Raw genomic sequence first — 14590 nt, 5'->3', positions numbered from 1 at the left:
GGGTGCAACTACGCATACTGACTAGTTTTGGTATGTTCTCAAACACTTAAGTTGCAGTTGTTTCACGATGAACTTGCTTGTTTGAAGACAAGCAAAACAAGTTTCACACTCACAATGCATGGTTCATGATGCAACATCTCCTTATGCCATGTATTAGATATTAGACAGCAACGCTTGCCAGGAACAAGCAACTCTTACTACTTTACATACCTGGATACAGAGATTCTTGCATTAGTTAGAAATATTGTCCCCAAAAATATCTTGCAACATGATTAGCTGCCACATGGTGTTTCCAGAACAGCGATCAGTTTTAGTCACTAAAAAAGTGTACCCCAGAAAAACAGAACAGCCCTACAGCTCCTGTCCAGCACGACCGAAGGCTCAAAAAAGCCCGCCGTAAAAGTGACTACAAATTTCACATTTCAGTAAGAATGAATGCTTCCATGTCTGCACACTTAAGCCATTAGTTCATCTGAACTGTAAAGGTGATATTCAACATCAGTTGAACTCTGAGAGCCAAGCCAGCGACCTTGAATGTCTTCCTGAAAGCTTCAACATGCGATACCTTTAGATGAAAACATTTAAAAACATGACAAAAATCATGGCTGGGCAGTTTCAAGCAGTAGCCTTTTCAAACACCTACTATAAGCCTAACAAAAAGGCTGTTAATAAGGAAAAAATGATAATACTGGCTATGCAAAATGCTAAACAGTGTGGGAAAACTACCATGTTATTCTCTCATTAAGGCAACAAAAAGACAATGATCTGTAGCCTTCAAGAAACACTTCTTTTGGCCTGCAGCTTTAACCTTGCCTGCCTTTTTTTTTTCAACTACTCATATTCTAAAGGAATTAGATTGCTATGAAGAAACATGAACGTATTGCAGAGAATGTGTGACAAGACTGTACATGGTCATATAGTCCTGGAACGTTTGTCTGCTTGAAAAATGACTTGCACAGTGAAATACAGAAATATTATAGCACAGAATTTGTATTATGGGGACAAAACTAACTATGATGAAAATGATGTGAGGAGACCTGATACATGATAGACTTGGAGGCAGCAATATCTCCAAGCAGTGAGCAAGGTTAACAGCATAGCACACTGTAAGGACAAAGGCATAGCCAGTACATTATGGGACTGTTCTTCATCTGGTACCGCACCCGACTTGGCATTTGTTACCCCAACTACCTCCTCAGCACAAGAAGCTGATGAAAAGACTCACTGGAGATCAAACAGTTAGAAGGCTGAAGCTCATGCCATAAGATGACTGAAAAGTGTGCTCTTTACTAAAATGTGTGATGGCAGAAGACAACGATCATAACACAGAACAGGTTGTTTGAATATGAAGGGACAATAATTACTGTAAGGCTAATTAAAACTTAAGAGTAGGTCACTGAGAGACTGAGTAATCTCCATACTCAGTGGTTTTCAGCAACCACGTGACAAAGTCCTGAGCAACCTGTTTTGAAATCATTGGTCAACACAGCTCTGAGCAGCTGGTTAAGCAGACTCCCAGGGTCCCTTCCAATCTGGAAAGATTCCAGTTCAGCAATGTGTGAAAAAAAAAATCTTGATACTTGCAAAAAAAACTGCCACACTTGTTAGTGTACATGCTGCCATTCATACAGATTTCTAATTGTAAAACGGAAGTAACATACTGTTGATACATAGGTTTTTGTGATAATCAGTGTACCATAATTTGAAAACAATGAAAATAATTTCTCAGTAGAAATACAGATTTAAGATTTGCATCTCAAGTTCTTTCAAATATGAATGTTATTAAAATGAGATATTGAAATCAACTGATCTTCAAGAAATTAAAAGCATCCAACAGATGATAATAAAAACCTTCACGTTATTTTCAGTTTTAAGTAATTTTGGAGTGGAATATGTTTCAAGGGAACCTCAATCTAATATTCATTTAGGCACATTTCTGAAATAAACCCATTATCTGTAGCATTTGCTGCAGTAGAAAGGCTTGGTAAGGCTTCTCAAAGTATTTGGAGCAATTTGTTGACAGTATGCATTCCAGTGTAATTAGATACCAACTAATATCAGTTAAAAGTTAACAGATGTTTAGTAAAAGGTGTAAAAACAATTCAGCCATGATCCTGAAGCCCTGATCACAATTCTTTCCTTTACCTTATGTACAAAATCGATGAGTCCCACTCATTTTAGCCTTTCATCACGAAGCAGCAGCACTCACACAATCACAGATCTGTAAGGGCTGGAAGGGGCTACTGGGGATGCTCTAGTCCAATCCCCCAGGTTCCCTACAGCAGGTTACACTCAAAAACACTGATTTTAGTTGTTCTTTAACTTCCTTCCAGACTTTCCTTAACTTCTCTACATTCATCTTAGGGCATAGGGAGTATCCTTGCACTAAAGTTTTGTAGTGGCAATAAAGAGGTATTTCTTTTGTTTTTAATATTCTGCCTCTTGATTCCCAACATTGTTTTGTTGGTTCTTGTTGCTGTTGTACACTGAACCAGATACTACAGAAGACTCAGTGATAACTATAAAATACTTTTCCCGAATTGTAAGTAGCCATTCTGTGCTCACCACTGTACAAGCATAGCTTAAGATTTTGCAGTTGATAAATCACCTTTTTTTGTTCACTGAGTTTTGAGTGACTTCTTAAGATCTCTACCATCAATGCATTGTTTGAACATAGAACAAGAGTTTAACATAAATAACATCTTGACATGAGCTTTACTGTGTCGCAAAACATTGTATCGGTGTATTTGGAAGTGTAATTAAGGACTCAAGGGGAAAAAAAAAACCTAGTTCTACTGCTATTCTTATTTTATCTGAAGAAAACAGCTTTTTTTTCTTGCAGCCATGTTGAACATAATATGGACTTACACCCCGGGTACACACTGGGATCTGTTACTTATGTTCTCTTTTGTAAAGAGAGCCAATACCACTTTATCCTTTCAGTCCTAGGTCTGACTCTACTTCTTGTGAAGGGAACTAGACGTGTCTCATCCCAATTACCCCAATTCAAATGAATTTTGGTTGTTTCTATTGCTTCAGTTTTGCAAGAACTTCAAATCTCATCAGATCTGTAAAACTAGGTTTGGTAAACCCACGGGTCTTGCTTTAATTCTCAAATTCAGGTCACATTGTCTAGACGACTGCAGCTCTTAGCCAGTTTTCACTACAACACATGAATACAATCTTCAGAACATTTTAAAGAGTTAATAAAACTATGCAACTAAAATATACTTGTTATTCCTTCAAAAGTCATCTGAACTAAAAACACAACTGTCACAAGTAAATGACTGCATATTTACATGTACACATTTTTGTGCTTAAAAGATTCAGCATTCTAAAGAGAATAAAGAGAATCTGTATGTCCTACTGGTCAACATGTTAAGAGACTCATGAATAGTGGCGTACTTCCACAAGTACAAAAAAGAAAAAAATCTCACAGTAATAGCAATCAGATGTTTGAACCCCAATAAGCTTTCTTACCTGATGCTGACTGCCTCATCGAGCCAGGCATAAGGGAGAGATAGTAAAGAGAAATTCAGAAGTTTTAGTACAATACATAATTTCTTAAATGTTAAATGAATGGTGACTATCAGAAACATAACTCACTTGCAGCTAAGTCACCCCCCCTTTTTTTAAAAATATAATTGGTAAGTTGAGGTTTTTAAAGGGGGGGTCTTTACAATTAAGAGTTCTACTTAAACCCTTAGGAAATGTTTTTGCTTAACCCCTGAGATTTTCTTTTTTTTTTTTAAGCTTGGAATTCAGGGATGGAAAGAAGTTGAAGCAAAATGCTATTTCCTTCAAGAGGCTCCAGTAATCAATTCTTGAGACTGGTCCAATTCTGAAGAAACGAAGGATTCTAAGAATGCTTGTCAGTACATATTCAAATCTACTCACAACAGGGTAAGTAAGCAATACACAAATCAGATCAAAATATGATAAAAATACAACCACTCATGCGAGTGTTATAAAGCTATTATTGTCAGGAGACAGTACGTTAAGTGTGTCGCACTCCAGTTTAATGCACACACTAGCATCTCATTGTTTCTTTTTAAAAGACTCCCAGCAACTTCCTTTGGAAAAACGCTCCTATAAAAAAAATGAAGCAGTCACAGCTTTTCAGAATGAACAAATGGGAAATGCAACTTGAAAGACAAATACCAGTATTATGCCTAGCTGACATAATGTTGAAGCATTTCTACATGTACACACAAAAAAGAACAAACAAGGTTAACAAGCCTTTTCATGCTACATTTTCACTTCCATGAACACAATCATCTCCTTAAGACATGTCATGCCTTCTGAAATCCATTTTTAAATACGGGTTTGCACATCCACAGTGAGCCACATTCATAGCGAAACCATCGCAACACGAACTCTGCACAAATGGAGAAATCACGAGCTAAACTAAACAGATGCAGAAACTAATATTAGCAATCCTTCATTTAAAAGGATTCTTAGCAAATTTAATGGCTGTACAGCTACAATGCAAATGGTGGTTGCAAAGTTCCCCAATAGAATCAACTTCCTTATACAAGGACTGCTTGCTATGTACTGCAACAGAATATTTTAATGAAAACTTGTAATTATTGCTCACTGAAAAGTCAGATTTAAGACAAGCAGAACAATGTCATGCAATAAAGAAAAACAGTTTAATGTAAAAAAAAAAGCGTATTTGAAAGATCCTTCATTTTCCTCAGTTATGATGCAGCTTATATGTGGATCATGTGAAAGGCAGTTTGTTTGGTTTTTTTTGAGACCTTCCTGATAACTTGCACAACCTTCAAGCAAACATGTCAAATAACTCAGGAGTGTACATTACATCATTACACATTCTTTGTGTAGAAATACAGCAGTCACTAACGGTTTTTAAAATAAACTTAAAATATTTGCTAAATTAGAATTGCACTGTCAGTATAACCAAGACCAAGTTTAAGATTGTGGCTTTTATTTCAGCACCAGTGAATTTCCTGTTTCACATCACTGAACATTAAATTCTTTTGCTGTTGTTGTTGTTGTTTGTTTTTGTCCATCACCCCTCCCCACCCCCACCCACCCCAAAGCCATAGCTATAAACACAGCTACCAGCAGTGTCAGACACAAGGGTCGTTCCTGGAAATTACTGATGATTCCAGGAGCCTAAACCAACCAGGACAGGTGCCAAATCCAGGAACTCCCATTTACTCTGCTTATTCAAGTTAACCTGATCATTGCTGTTCCTCCTGTGTGAGGGGCCTTAATAACACAGACCCATTGTTTAAAAGACACACAGTTGAGAAGGACCTGCATGGGATTCTTTTTAGTGAGATCCATGTGAAAAGTTACAGAAACAGCCATCCTTACATCTCTTACAAAAGCCATTTTGGGTTCTCCACTGCTCCATCTACCACTAGATTTAGAAAATGAAGCAGAAAAATACATTTTGCAGACCACAAAAGATTGTGAGAAATATACAAAACCAAGAAAAAAATGAAAAGAAAGAAGTGAAATTGTTTTTTCTTTCACTTTGAGGCAGATATGGAGATCTGCAGAGATATTCTTAGCAGAGGAATTCAGGAAATAGGTTAAATCTTCATGTTTTCAGACAGCTTTTATTTGAAGTAATATGACTTAAGCTATTAGGACTATTCCACAACAATTTGGAGTCTTAATGATTTGCTTAAGTTTCACTTCAGCTTGAGCTCCAACATACCAACTTTGAGATGGACACAACAGACAAATATATTCTTAGGTAGTATTACTAAGATGCTTTATTTACTTTCTCTGAGATTTCATATTATTAAAAAAACCATCAAACCAAAAATCAGGAAATTGTTGAGATTTTGTTGAAAGACAATTCCTTCAACATGTTCCAATGCTGTTGAAGAGACACAAACAGAAATATGAGAGCATTTAAATGAATATGAATTCATTCATATTCATGAATATGAATGCATTTGAAAGTGCATTAAGAGACTGCAAACCTATTTCAAAGAAGTTTTAACACAACACTAACATGGACAAAAACACCACTGTTTCCCCCTGTACAGATAATACAGTTAGCCTGAAGTGCTGAAGGTGGGGGCTTCATATAAATTTGGGTTCTAACAGACTGAAATCATCATAACATAGCTTCAGGATTTGTGTTTTCCCCTTCTCCCTACCCTCAAAAGCAGTGTCTGCAAGGCAGTACAAATCAGGAGTATTCAAATAAAAGAATAGCATAGGAGTTTAGCAAGTCCCTTTGAAATCATGGTATTAGCCAGTCACTGCAGGAGAATCTAAACCATGCCCAACATACTCAGGACTGTCTGGGACTCAGCACATTTGGCTATTTAATTGAGACAGTTTGATGAGATTAAAATATGAACTCCACAAAATTCACAATGGACATCAATAAAAATTAGTGATTCTAGATAGAAAAGTTTAGCAATTTCTGTAAAATAGTATTCCTTTTAATAGGTGTTTCCTGAAGAAAATTAACACTACTTTATATGGATGAATTCAATCTTATGTGTCTCCTGTTGGCCACTTCCTCAACGCTCTATCCCCCCAAGAGTTTTATAATGTATATATCAAGAAAAAATAGCTGACAAGTATACTTCAGAGGTGGAGTACTTGGCTCCGTGTGAAATGTAATAAAACGAATCTTAGGGAAGAGATTTGATTTGTTTGGTTTTTGGTTGTCGGCTGTTTTTTTTTTGTGTAAGCAGAAAGCAGCAGATAGATGAAATTAATTTTGCATTACATTTAGTATGGCATGAGAGTTGAAATAAAGCCAATTTGCAGCACAACTTAACGGTAGAAGGATGCTCTATTTGCCTCCAGATTCTCACTTCACTGAGTTTTTTGATCCACAGTATCTCAAAGGTAGAACTGTTTCTAGAGTTTAGCCTATCAACTGGCTACAGCAATTGCAGCAAACCTGCAGTTTTCAAACTGACAAGAAGAGAAGCTGATTGAAAGACGGAGCAAATATTAAACACCAGGTCTGGTATTTTATTTTAGGCCCAAGTGAGAACAATAGCATTATTTAGCAGAAAGGACATGGGCTGCTTTTTTGGATGCACAAACATGGCTGCTGTTCTTAAAAGACAAAAGCCCGAAGTCTGACATATTTTTTTCTAGATTAATCTAGATTGTTTGAATTCTAAGTTCGTTATGTGATTAACTACAAAACTACAAATAGTTACCTTTGGGTCACCCTTTAACAAAGAAGGGCTTAAAAAGCAGTTTGTGCCAACATGTTGCTTTATTTACCACAAATGAATTTTGCTGACCATCTTACTAGACAGAATTTAAGCCACTGCTTTAATGTGTATCACAAACGCGAAGCAAAACAGCAGGAAAAAATTCAAGACTTAGTCATTTCATGCTTTTAGAGATATATTATTTCTCTTATAGCACTTAATAGGTGGGCTCTGTTTTAAATTGCTAACCTCTGTAAATGGTTACCTCTGTAATATTCTAACCTCTGTAATATTCAATTTTACTGTAGCGTAGGCTTGGTAAAAACCCTACAGATGCCAGCAAGTTAAGTAAGCTATGAAGTAGCTTAAATACATTAAAGCTCATCTCTAGTGGTTTCAACATGCATTCCACACTGCTCTGGATATGAGAGTACATTTTCTGCCTTTTTTAAAATAAAATATATATTCAGTATTATTAAAGAACTCTAGATTCAAAAGGAAATATGGTAAGTGTATGCTGTATATCAGTTTTAGTAAAGACAAGATTGCCGTGTTGTAAACGTGACAAAGATTAGAACTAGCAACACGCATACAGACCAGAAGGTTTCCAGTGAATCAGAACAGGAAACCAATAAACCGATCAATGGGAGGTCATGACTTTTTGATCACTGCACTGCACTATATGGTTAAAGACAGTTTTTGACCTACTGCCGTGTAATCTAATTAACCTTTGAAATTCTGGATCAAGTATGAAATAAAAAAAACAGTGCTAAGGAAGTACTTAACTTTTAAACTACGTATATTAAAAAAAAAAAATCACTCTTTGGTAACTAAGTTGTGCTCTGACTATTGAGGGAGATCTTGACAAATTTGTTGTAATGAGATCATATGCAATTCCAAAAACATTCTAGACTAACTTAGCCTTGGGAAGTTTCTATAAGTAGCTAGATGGTAGGTGGAAGGAAAGTTCCCAGAAACTCTTCCCACAAGAAGTTCTAATGAAAGTGTTTATTTGGAGTGAGGACAGGGCAACAAAAACATTTTAAAACAGCAGCATAATCACATTGAATGTACTGTGATTATCATAGACTTACCCAAGGAGCTACCTAAATCTCACTGCTCCTTTTCCGTAGAGCATGTGTCTATAAATAGAAAAATGACTGAAACCTCAAGTGTTAGCTAGAACGTACTGGCTGATACAGAGACTGAAAATGTACCCATAATGCGTACAGTTACAGGAAATGATCATTTCGCACTTTTACTCTATTCTTTTAAAACAGGGAGCATTTTTAAGCAGACAAAGTAACATTTATTTTTGCCTGATACCTGAAATGACTTCTATCTGTGCTGCTTGCCTTTCTGAGAACAATAAAAATTTCAGAACAGGTAGAAACATGCTAACACACAGCATTCTCCTCCTGAGCTATTTCTCAAGTAGGAAATAGATGGCCCCTGTGTATGGTGGCTAACAATTTTTTTTCCAAGGAACAATTAGTCTAAGCTTAAACCAGTACTTCATTCCTTCCACTTCTGAATTCCTAACAGAACTTGTTTTATAAGCAGAAACACACGATAGATCCTGACAAAGCTCTGTGTGGTACAGCAGACAGCTCACACAGCTTAAGAGAAACAACAAAAATGACTCAACAAGAGCATTATTGCCACAATAACAAAATAATGTTACTTATGATCAATTTACTTCCTTTGACAATCCAGATAAACACCAAACAGGGACTCTGTATAGTTCAGTATAGGTAGCTGCATTCACTTCTATTAGTGCCATCAATAAATAACTAGTACATTTCTCCACAATACAGATCTGGAGCTTAGATGCAGTAGGATACAATCAGGAAAAAAGAACACATAAAAAGGAAATGTTTCTGCAATCACCAAACTTCATTTATTTTATCATCGAATCTAATCTGCCAGTAGTGGCAGTGAAAGCTAAGATTTGTATCTAAAACTGTTGCCCTCATCTTCTAGTCCCACCATAGTGAACAAAGTCATACCTGCTCTGAGAGGAGACTGCATCACTGTTCCTGGTTACACTGCTCATCCATCATTTTGTTGAGGTGTTACTGAGGAGCAAGTAGTTTGGAATCATTACGGAATCAATCCTACCTTTTTGGGCAAGTGTAGGATGTCTGGTCTAGAGTACAAACATCTATTCAAAACTAATAGAAATAATCCACCAATTTTCACAAAATACACACAGCAGTGCTTTCACTTGTTCACTGCTTAGTTTAAGCCAGACAGCTTTTAAAGCCAACTCTTATTAACAATTTAACTGAACTGGAAAAGTGCTAGGACTCCTTATCTGTTCAGCATCACACTTCTGTAACAATATTGGTATTATCTAGCCAGTGTAACATCTTTTGATTCTCAAGGAGAGGCTGAATTAAAGGAATAAAGCAATTCACTTTTCTAAAGCACACAGTATATATTTAACTATCCTGTGTAGACAAAGCCGCTACATTAGACTTGGTGTTCACAAACCACATGACCTCACAAACGCTATCTTATCACATCACAGGTTCCTCAGACTGACCACAACCACTTAAATCAGACTCCACCAGCACGGAGGCTCTGTATCTTTGACACGTACCAGTAGACCAACTACATTTTTAGCTGTCCAGCAGCTTTGCAAGAACTTCGCTTGTGGGGAGGGAAAAATCTGATGGTCTCTTGTCCAACTGTGCTTGCAAGATATGGAGGAAGAAAAGCTCTTGATTTATTGTGCTATAGTCTTCTACCACAAGTTGAAATGCTTTGTAAATCTGAGGGCTAACATATTTCCTTTCAAAGACAGCACTTCTTATCAAGTAAGAAAACATTTACAGAACCACATATTTTGAAAGCATTCATCCAGTAAAGCAAACTACTAGAAGGGGATAATGTGGTTCTAGGCAGTAATGAGAACTACTTTGCATAATTTAATATAGTATTTCTAGCAAGCATCAGCAAGCAGTTTAGCAAGCATAGTGAAAACTATGAATTAAGAACAGTAAAAATAGACAAATCATAGAAATTAGCTGCTTCTACAAAAGCAAGAACAACAAAAAAAAATGAGTCACAAAGAGCCCAATACGTATCTGTCAGTACTACATGGAAAGTAAACAGTATGCTTCTTCCAACCTTTCCTGAACCTCACTATCTCCAATAGAAAAGAGGGGAAGTAAGTTGACAAGAGACTGAGTAAAGTCTCTTGTCTTTACATATTCAATGTAAACATTACATGAAAAGTACTAACCTTTTTTGGGACTTCCCTATCCCTAGTTCTGATGAAATTAGTTATGTTTATGCTATTTCCAAGATCTACACACCAATCCATCTGATCTCCATTTATTAACTCATATGATTTGTTACGCTACAAGTCATCACCCTACATGTCTTCAGTGACAAGTAGAATTTGCTTCTTTCAGTTAATCCTTCTACGTTCATTACCCAAAGTAACATACAACCCATTCACAGCTATAAATGTCATTTAAAGATGGGCCCACACTGCAGCCATTTATGACAAACGCAGCACAGGCACATCCAAACAGAGCAGCTGAACAACAGTAGTTTAACTACATCAGAACAAAGCTCAGAGTTGCTTTCCCTGCTGCTAGTCCAGAAGCATTTCAGGTTACAGAGCATTTGATTTGCTAAGCACTGAATCTGACTCAAAGGAGAGCTAGTAAGAAAACAAAGAGGAAAGACAGAATGCTCCTTGGTCATATGCCAGAAATACGGAGGAAATAATTTGGCAGTTTTTAAACACAGCTTACTTACCATGGAACTTAACAGTATTTTAAGACCAAAAGGAATTGTTAACATGGTTTGAACTTTCCTCCTGCATATTATAATGCATCAGATTTTATTTGGTTGTTGTATATGTGACCTGTATGAGATTTTTCATCCTTCATGCTGATGGCTATTGCTTACTTTCCCTTCTCCAATCTAGTTTCAGCAGTGAAAGTCTAGGAAGCTACACTAAGTTGCAAAACATACCCTTAACTCTTAGCTTTAGCCAAATTACCAATTACTCCTTTCGTCATATCTTATGCATTATCTTCAAAGTAATTACCTAAAGTGTCTTGAATTTTATTACACAAGCAAAATCTTTTAAAAGCATTGTATGTAATCTCCAACTTTTATATCTCTTTTCATTAAGGCAATCTTAAAATGTAAGCTCACCAGAAGCGAGATCAGACCATGAGATAACACCTATATCAGAATCTTAGTGACTGCATTAGTTTCTTACAATGTAATATCAGATCCATCCCTAGATAAAGCTATAGAAGTGGGAAAAGAAAGTCAGTAAACTACTTTGAGAGCTCATCAAGTTTTCAAATACTTAAAAAAAAGGGAAAATACTTCCAAAAAAATCCCCCTTTCTTCACTGTCAAGACACAAGGACTTAAATCACCATAATTTCAAAAAAAAATTACTATGGTCTTCTAAAAATCCCCCCAAAATTTGTTTTGGAAAATAATGCTTCAGTCACCTGTCATCTTTTCCACCAGCCATGCTGCAAAGTTGCTAATGAGGGCAGTTGGCAGAGGGTTTTCTAATCTTTTGAACACTAACCTTTGCAGCACACTAACATCAGGATTTTTACATTGGAAAGCTTTCTCATTATTCCTCTCAAAATATGTTAAGCAATTATTTATTAAAAGCACCTCAAACAGCTAGGGCAAAATTAGCTCTACATACTGTCTCTGACATTAGTCAATAGCAAGCACCTGATAAAGAGTACAACAAGAGCAGAACGCTTCAGTAATTCTTCCTAGCTTTCAGCAAGTACTCTTTTATCAGTGATAAAAATGACATCTGTTCATCTGCAGGAATTTACTGCCCCCCCCCCCCCCCCCATTTCACTTGATGATCTCAATTTGTGCCCTGGAAAAGAAGTGAATAAATGCACAGCAAAGGCAGGTAAGTAGCAACTAGCTGATCTTCCTCCTTATAGGCACAAGTTACGCTAGCTGCTGAAGGTAACTAGACAACAGTGTAAGCAGCAAAGTGAAGGGCACTGAACAGGTTGTATATTCAAAACTTGTGTTTTACCTCATGTACCTTTCCTGTATTTATTATGCTTCTAGAATTAGTTCCCAGCCAAGTCCTAATTTAGTCTTTTATAGCAGGTGTGTGTTCCTTGGGAATGGGAAGTGATGACAGACAAAAGACCACAGTATCTTCTGAAAGCTACAGTCCAAAATCAAAGATAAATTCACAAGTTTCATTGACCCCACAGATGTCTCAGACTTTTTTTTTTTTTAAATCTGGAACTAAAGTCTTCTCTTTTCCCTAAGAACACAGATAAAGAGCAGAAACTGTGGGAATTATAAAGAATATTTTATAGGCCAAAAGTGCCAATGACTTGTCTTACGTAACAACAAAAAAAACCACATCATTCTGTTCTGAATATTCTTTGGCCACATCTGAGCTAAAAAACAACTACCAGATCCCTCAAGTATAAGAAAATGTTGTCAAAAATGGAGCTTAAAACAAACAAAACCCTTCCACAACTTACTCTGTAATGCACCATCTAAAATGTGTTGAAACTGCATTAAAATTATAGGAAGCACCAAGTTCCCACATGCTGCCACTCCTGCTTCATGAAGCTGTTTTCTAATGCAGCTGTAAAAGTATCATTCTGTTGCATGTTGTACAGAACACTCTACAATTTGTGGCTGTAGAGACTGCTTGCTCTGGGGTACTTCAACACATATTACGCCTTTAGATTATGAAAATCATGCTGAGTTTAAAACTGAAGGCTACATTTGAAATAAATCAGTAATAAATAAAAAACTGAAATCTAACAGCAAAACAAACTCTCCAAAACAATTCAAGAGACAAAGACTATCCAGCAGTATGACAAGGACAAATTTTAAAAAGATTTGCTTCAAATACCAACTTAACCTTAAGCATTTCAATCCTAAATCACAATGTCTTACAGACAGGAAACCACTTGCTTCTGTCTCCAAAGGTGTCTTGTGGTCTGCCAGTGTAGTTTGTGGGTACACAAGTTAATTCTAATCTTTTGTACCACTCCTGTAATCTAGGTAATACATATGAGCCTTGCAACATCCAACAGGAAGTAGAGACAGCTGCTGTGTAATATACACACACACACACACAGTGACTGTATGCATAAAGGGGTAGTATATGAAATGAAGAACTTAAGCAGTTTGTAAATCATTTAATTTCATTCAGTTTGAATTAAAAGTAAAAAAAAAAAGCAAACTACAAAGTACCTCTTCCCCTTTCCTCCCTCCAGTACTTCATTTCAACATAAATGACAAACTAGTTTATAACCTCTGTTTTCCTTAAGCCGTCAACTTTACTTAATGGAACATGAGAGCAGCCCAAACTTTCCATGCATTTTACCTTCCCCACCCTCCCCCAAGTTAGCTGCTTACTTCAGCGCTACCTACTAAAGATGTTTTGTTCCATAAAAATTGCTTTCACCTAACATTTTAGCATCTAATCAATGGGAACTTCCCTGAAGTTCTAGCACCCAGCGTACAACCAGTATGCAAACAGTTAGAAAGTTTGCAATGCCTGCATACTCGTGCCATTTACACTGTATCAGTCAGAGCAGGTTAAACTGTAAGGTCAAGGGACAGTATAGATAGCATCATCTGACCTTCTGTACCAGAGGTAGGTGAGACAAGCTTACAGCATTTACTGACAAGTAACAAAGCTGCTTAGCAGCAATTACAGCCTGTCAGAGCTGTGCAGCATGCAACAGCATTTACAAATCCTGGTAAATTACAAGAGGTCAGGAACATTTAGATATAGAAGTAAGAAAGGAAGTAAAATGGAAGAACAAAAATACTAGCTGTGAAGATTAAGAAACATTGCAATAAAACATGAGAACATACAAAGAATCCAGTGGATTTTAAAAGCGCTGAAAAGTTAAGGTCATGACTTCCTATTTGCATCTGTGGCAATCCCAAAATTTCAGGTTTCCATGCTAGAGTTTCAGCCTTCAACAAGAAAGCCATAAGGCAGGAGATAAGTGCCTAGCTTGTGCCCAATAAAACAAAACAATCAGTAAGGAAGAAGGGAAATGTAACTCTAATGTGACACAAAATATACATGACTTCTCAGATGATTCACTATTGCTAACTAGAAGTACTGCGGTTTGACTGTCTTTTCATCATGCACCAGTTCTTTGAATTTTGATAGGTTGTGCAAAACAAGAGATGGCTGTCAACTCTGTCAGGAATCACCACAGATGTGACAGACATATTTACTAAAGTTAAAATTGCAAGTTAATAATAATTGATTTATAGGGACATGAACTCAGTTTGAGAACTGCCTTGAGGAAATTAAAGATGAATTCTACGTTTTACTAAAGATAAAAGAAAGCATTAAACTTGCACTGAGAAGAAAAGAGTCATTAGCTGTCCCTTCAGTATAAATTCTTT

General features: G+C 36.6%; 1 protein-coding gene across 21 annotated transcripts in view; it reads right to left on the bottom strand.

The window, feature by feature from the left end:
• Nucleotides 1-14590, bottom strand: part of EVI5 (ecotropic viral integration site 5) — a 69919-nt gene that overhangs the window by 2693 nt on the left and 52636 nt on the right. The window contains exon 21 of one of the 21 annotated variants that reach the window (XM_040705064.2): nt 3481-3490. The exons of the other annotated variants lie outside the window; for them this stretch is intronic. Within the exon in view, the coding sequence (XP_040560998.1) occupies nt 3481-3490 (10 nt within the window). The remainder of the gene's footprint in view (nt 1-3480; nt 3491-14590) is intronic. 21 annotated transcript variants of the gene reach the window in all.

This window comes from Gallus gallus, chromosome 8, assembly GCF_016699485.2.
Source record: "Gallus gallus isolate bGalGal1 chromosome 8, bGalGal1.mat.broiler.GRCg7b, whole genome shotgun sequence".
Classification (NCBI taxonomy): domain Eukaryota; kingdom Metazoa; phylum Chordata; class Aves; order Galliformes; family Phasianidae; genus Gallus; species Gallus gallus.
This window is presented reverse-complemented; position numbering and strand designations above follow the sequence as displayed.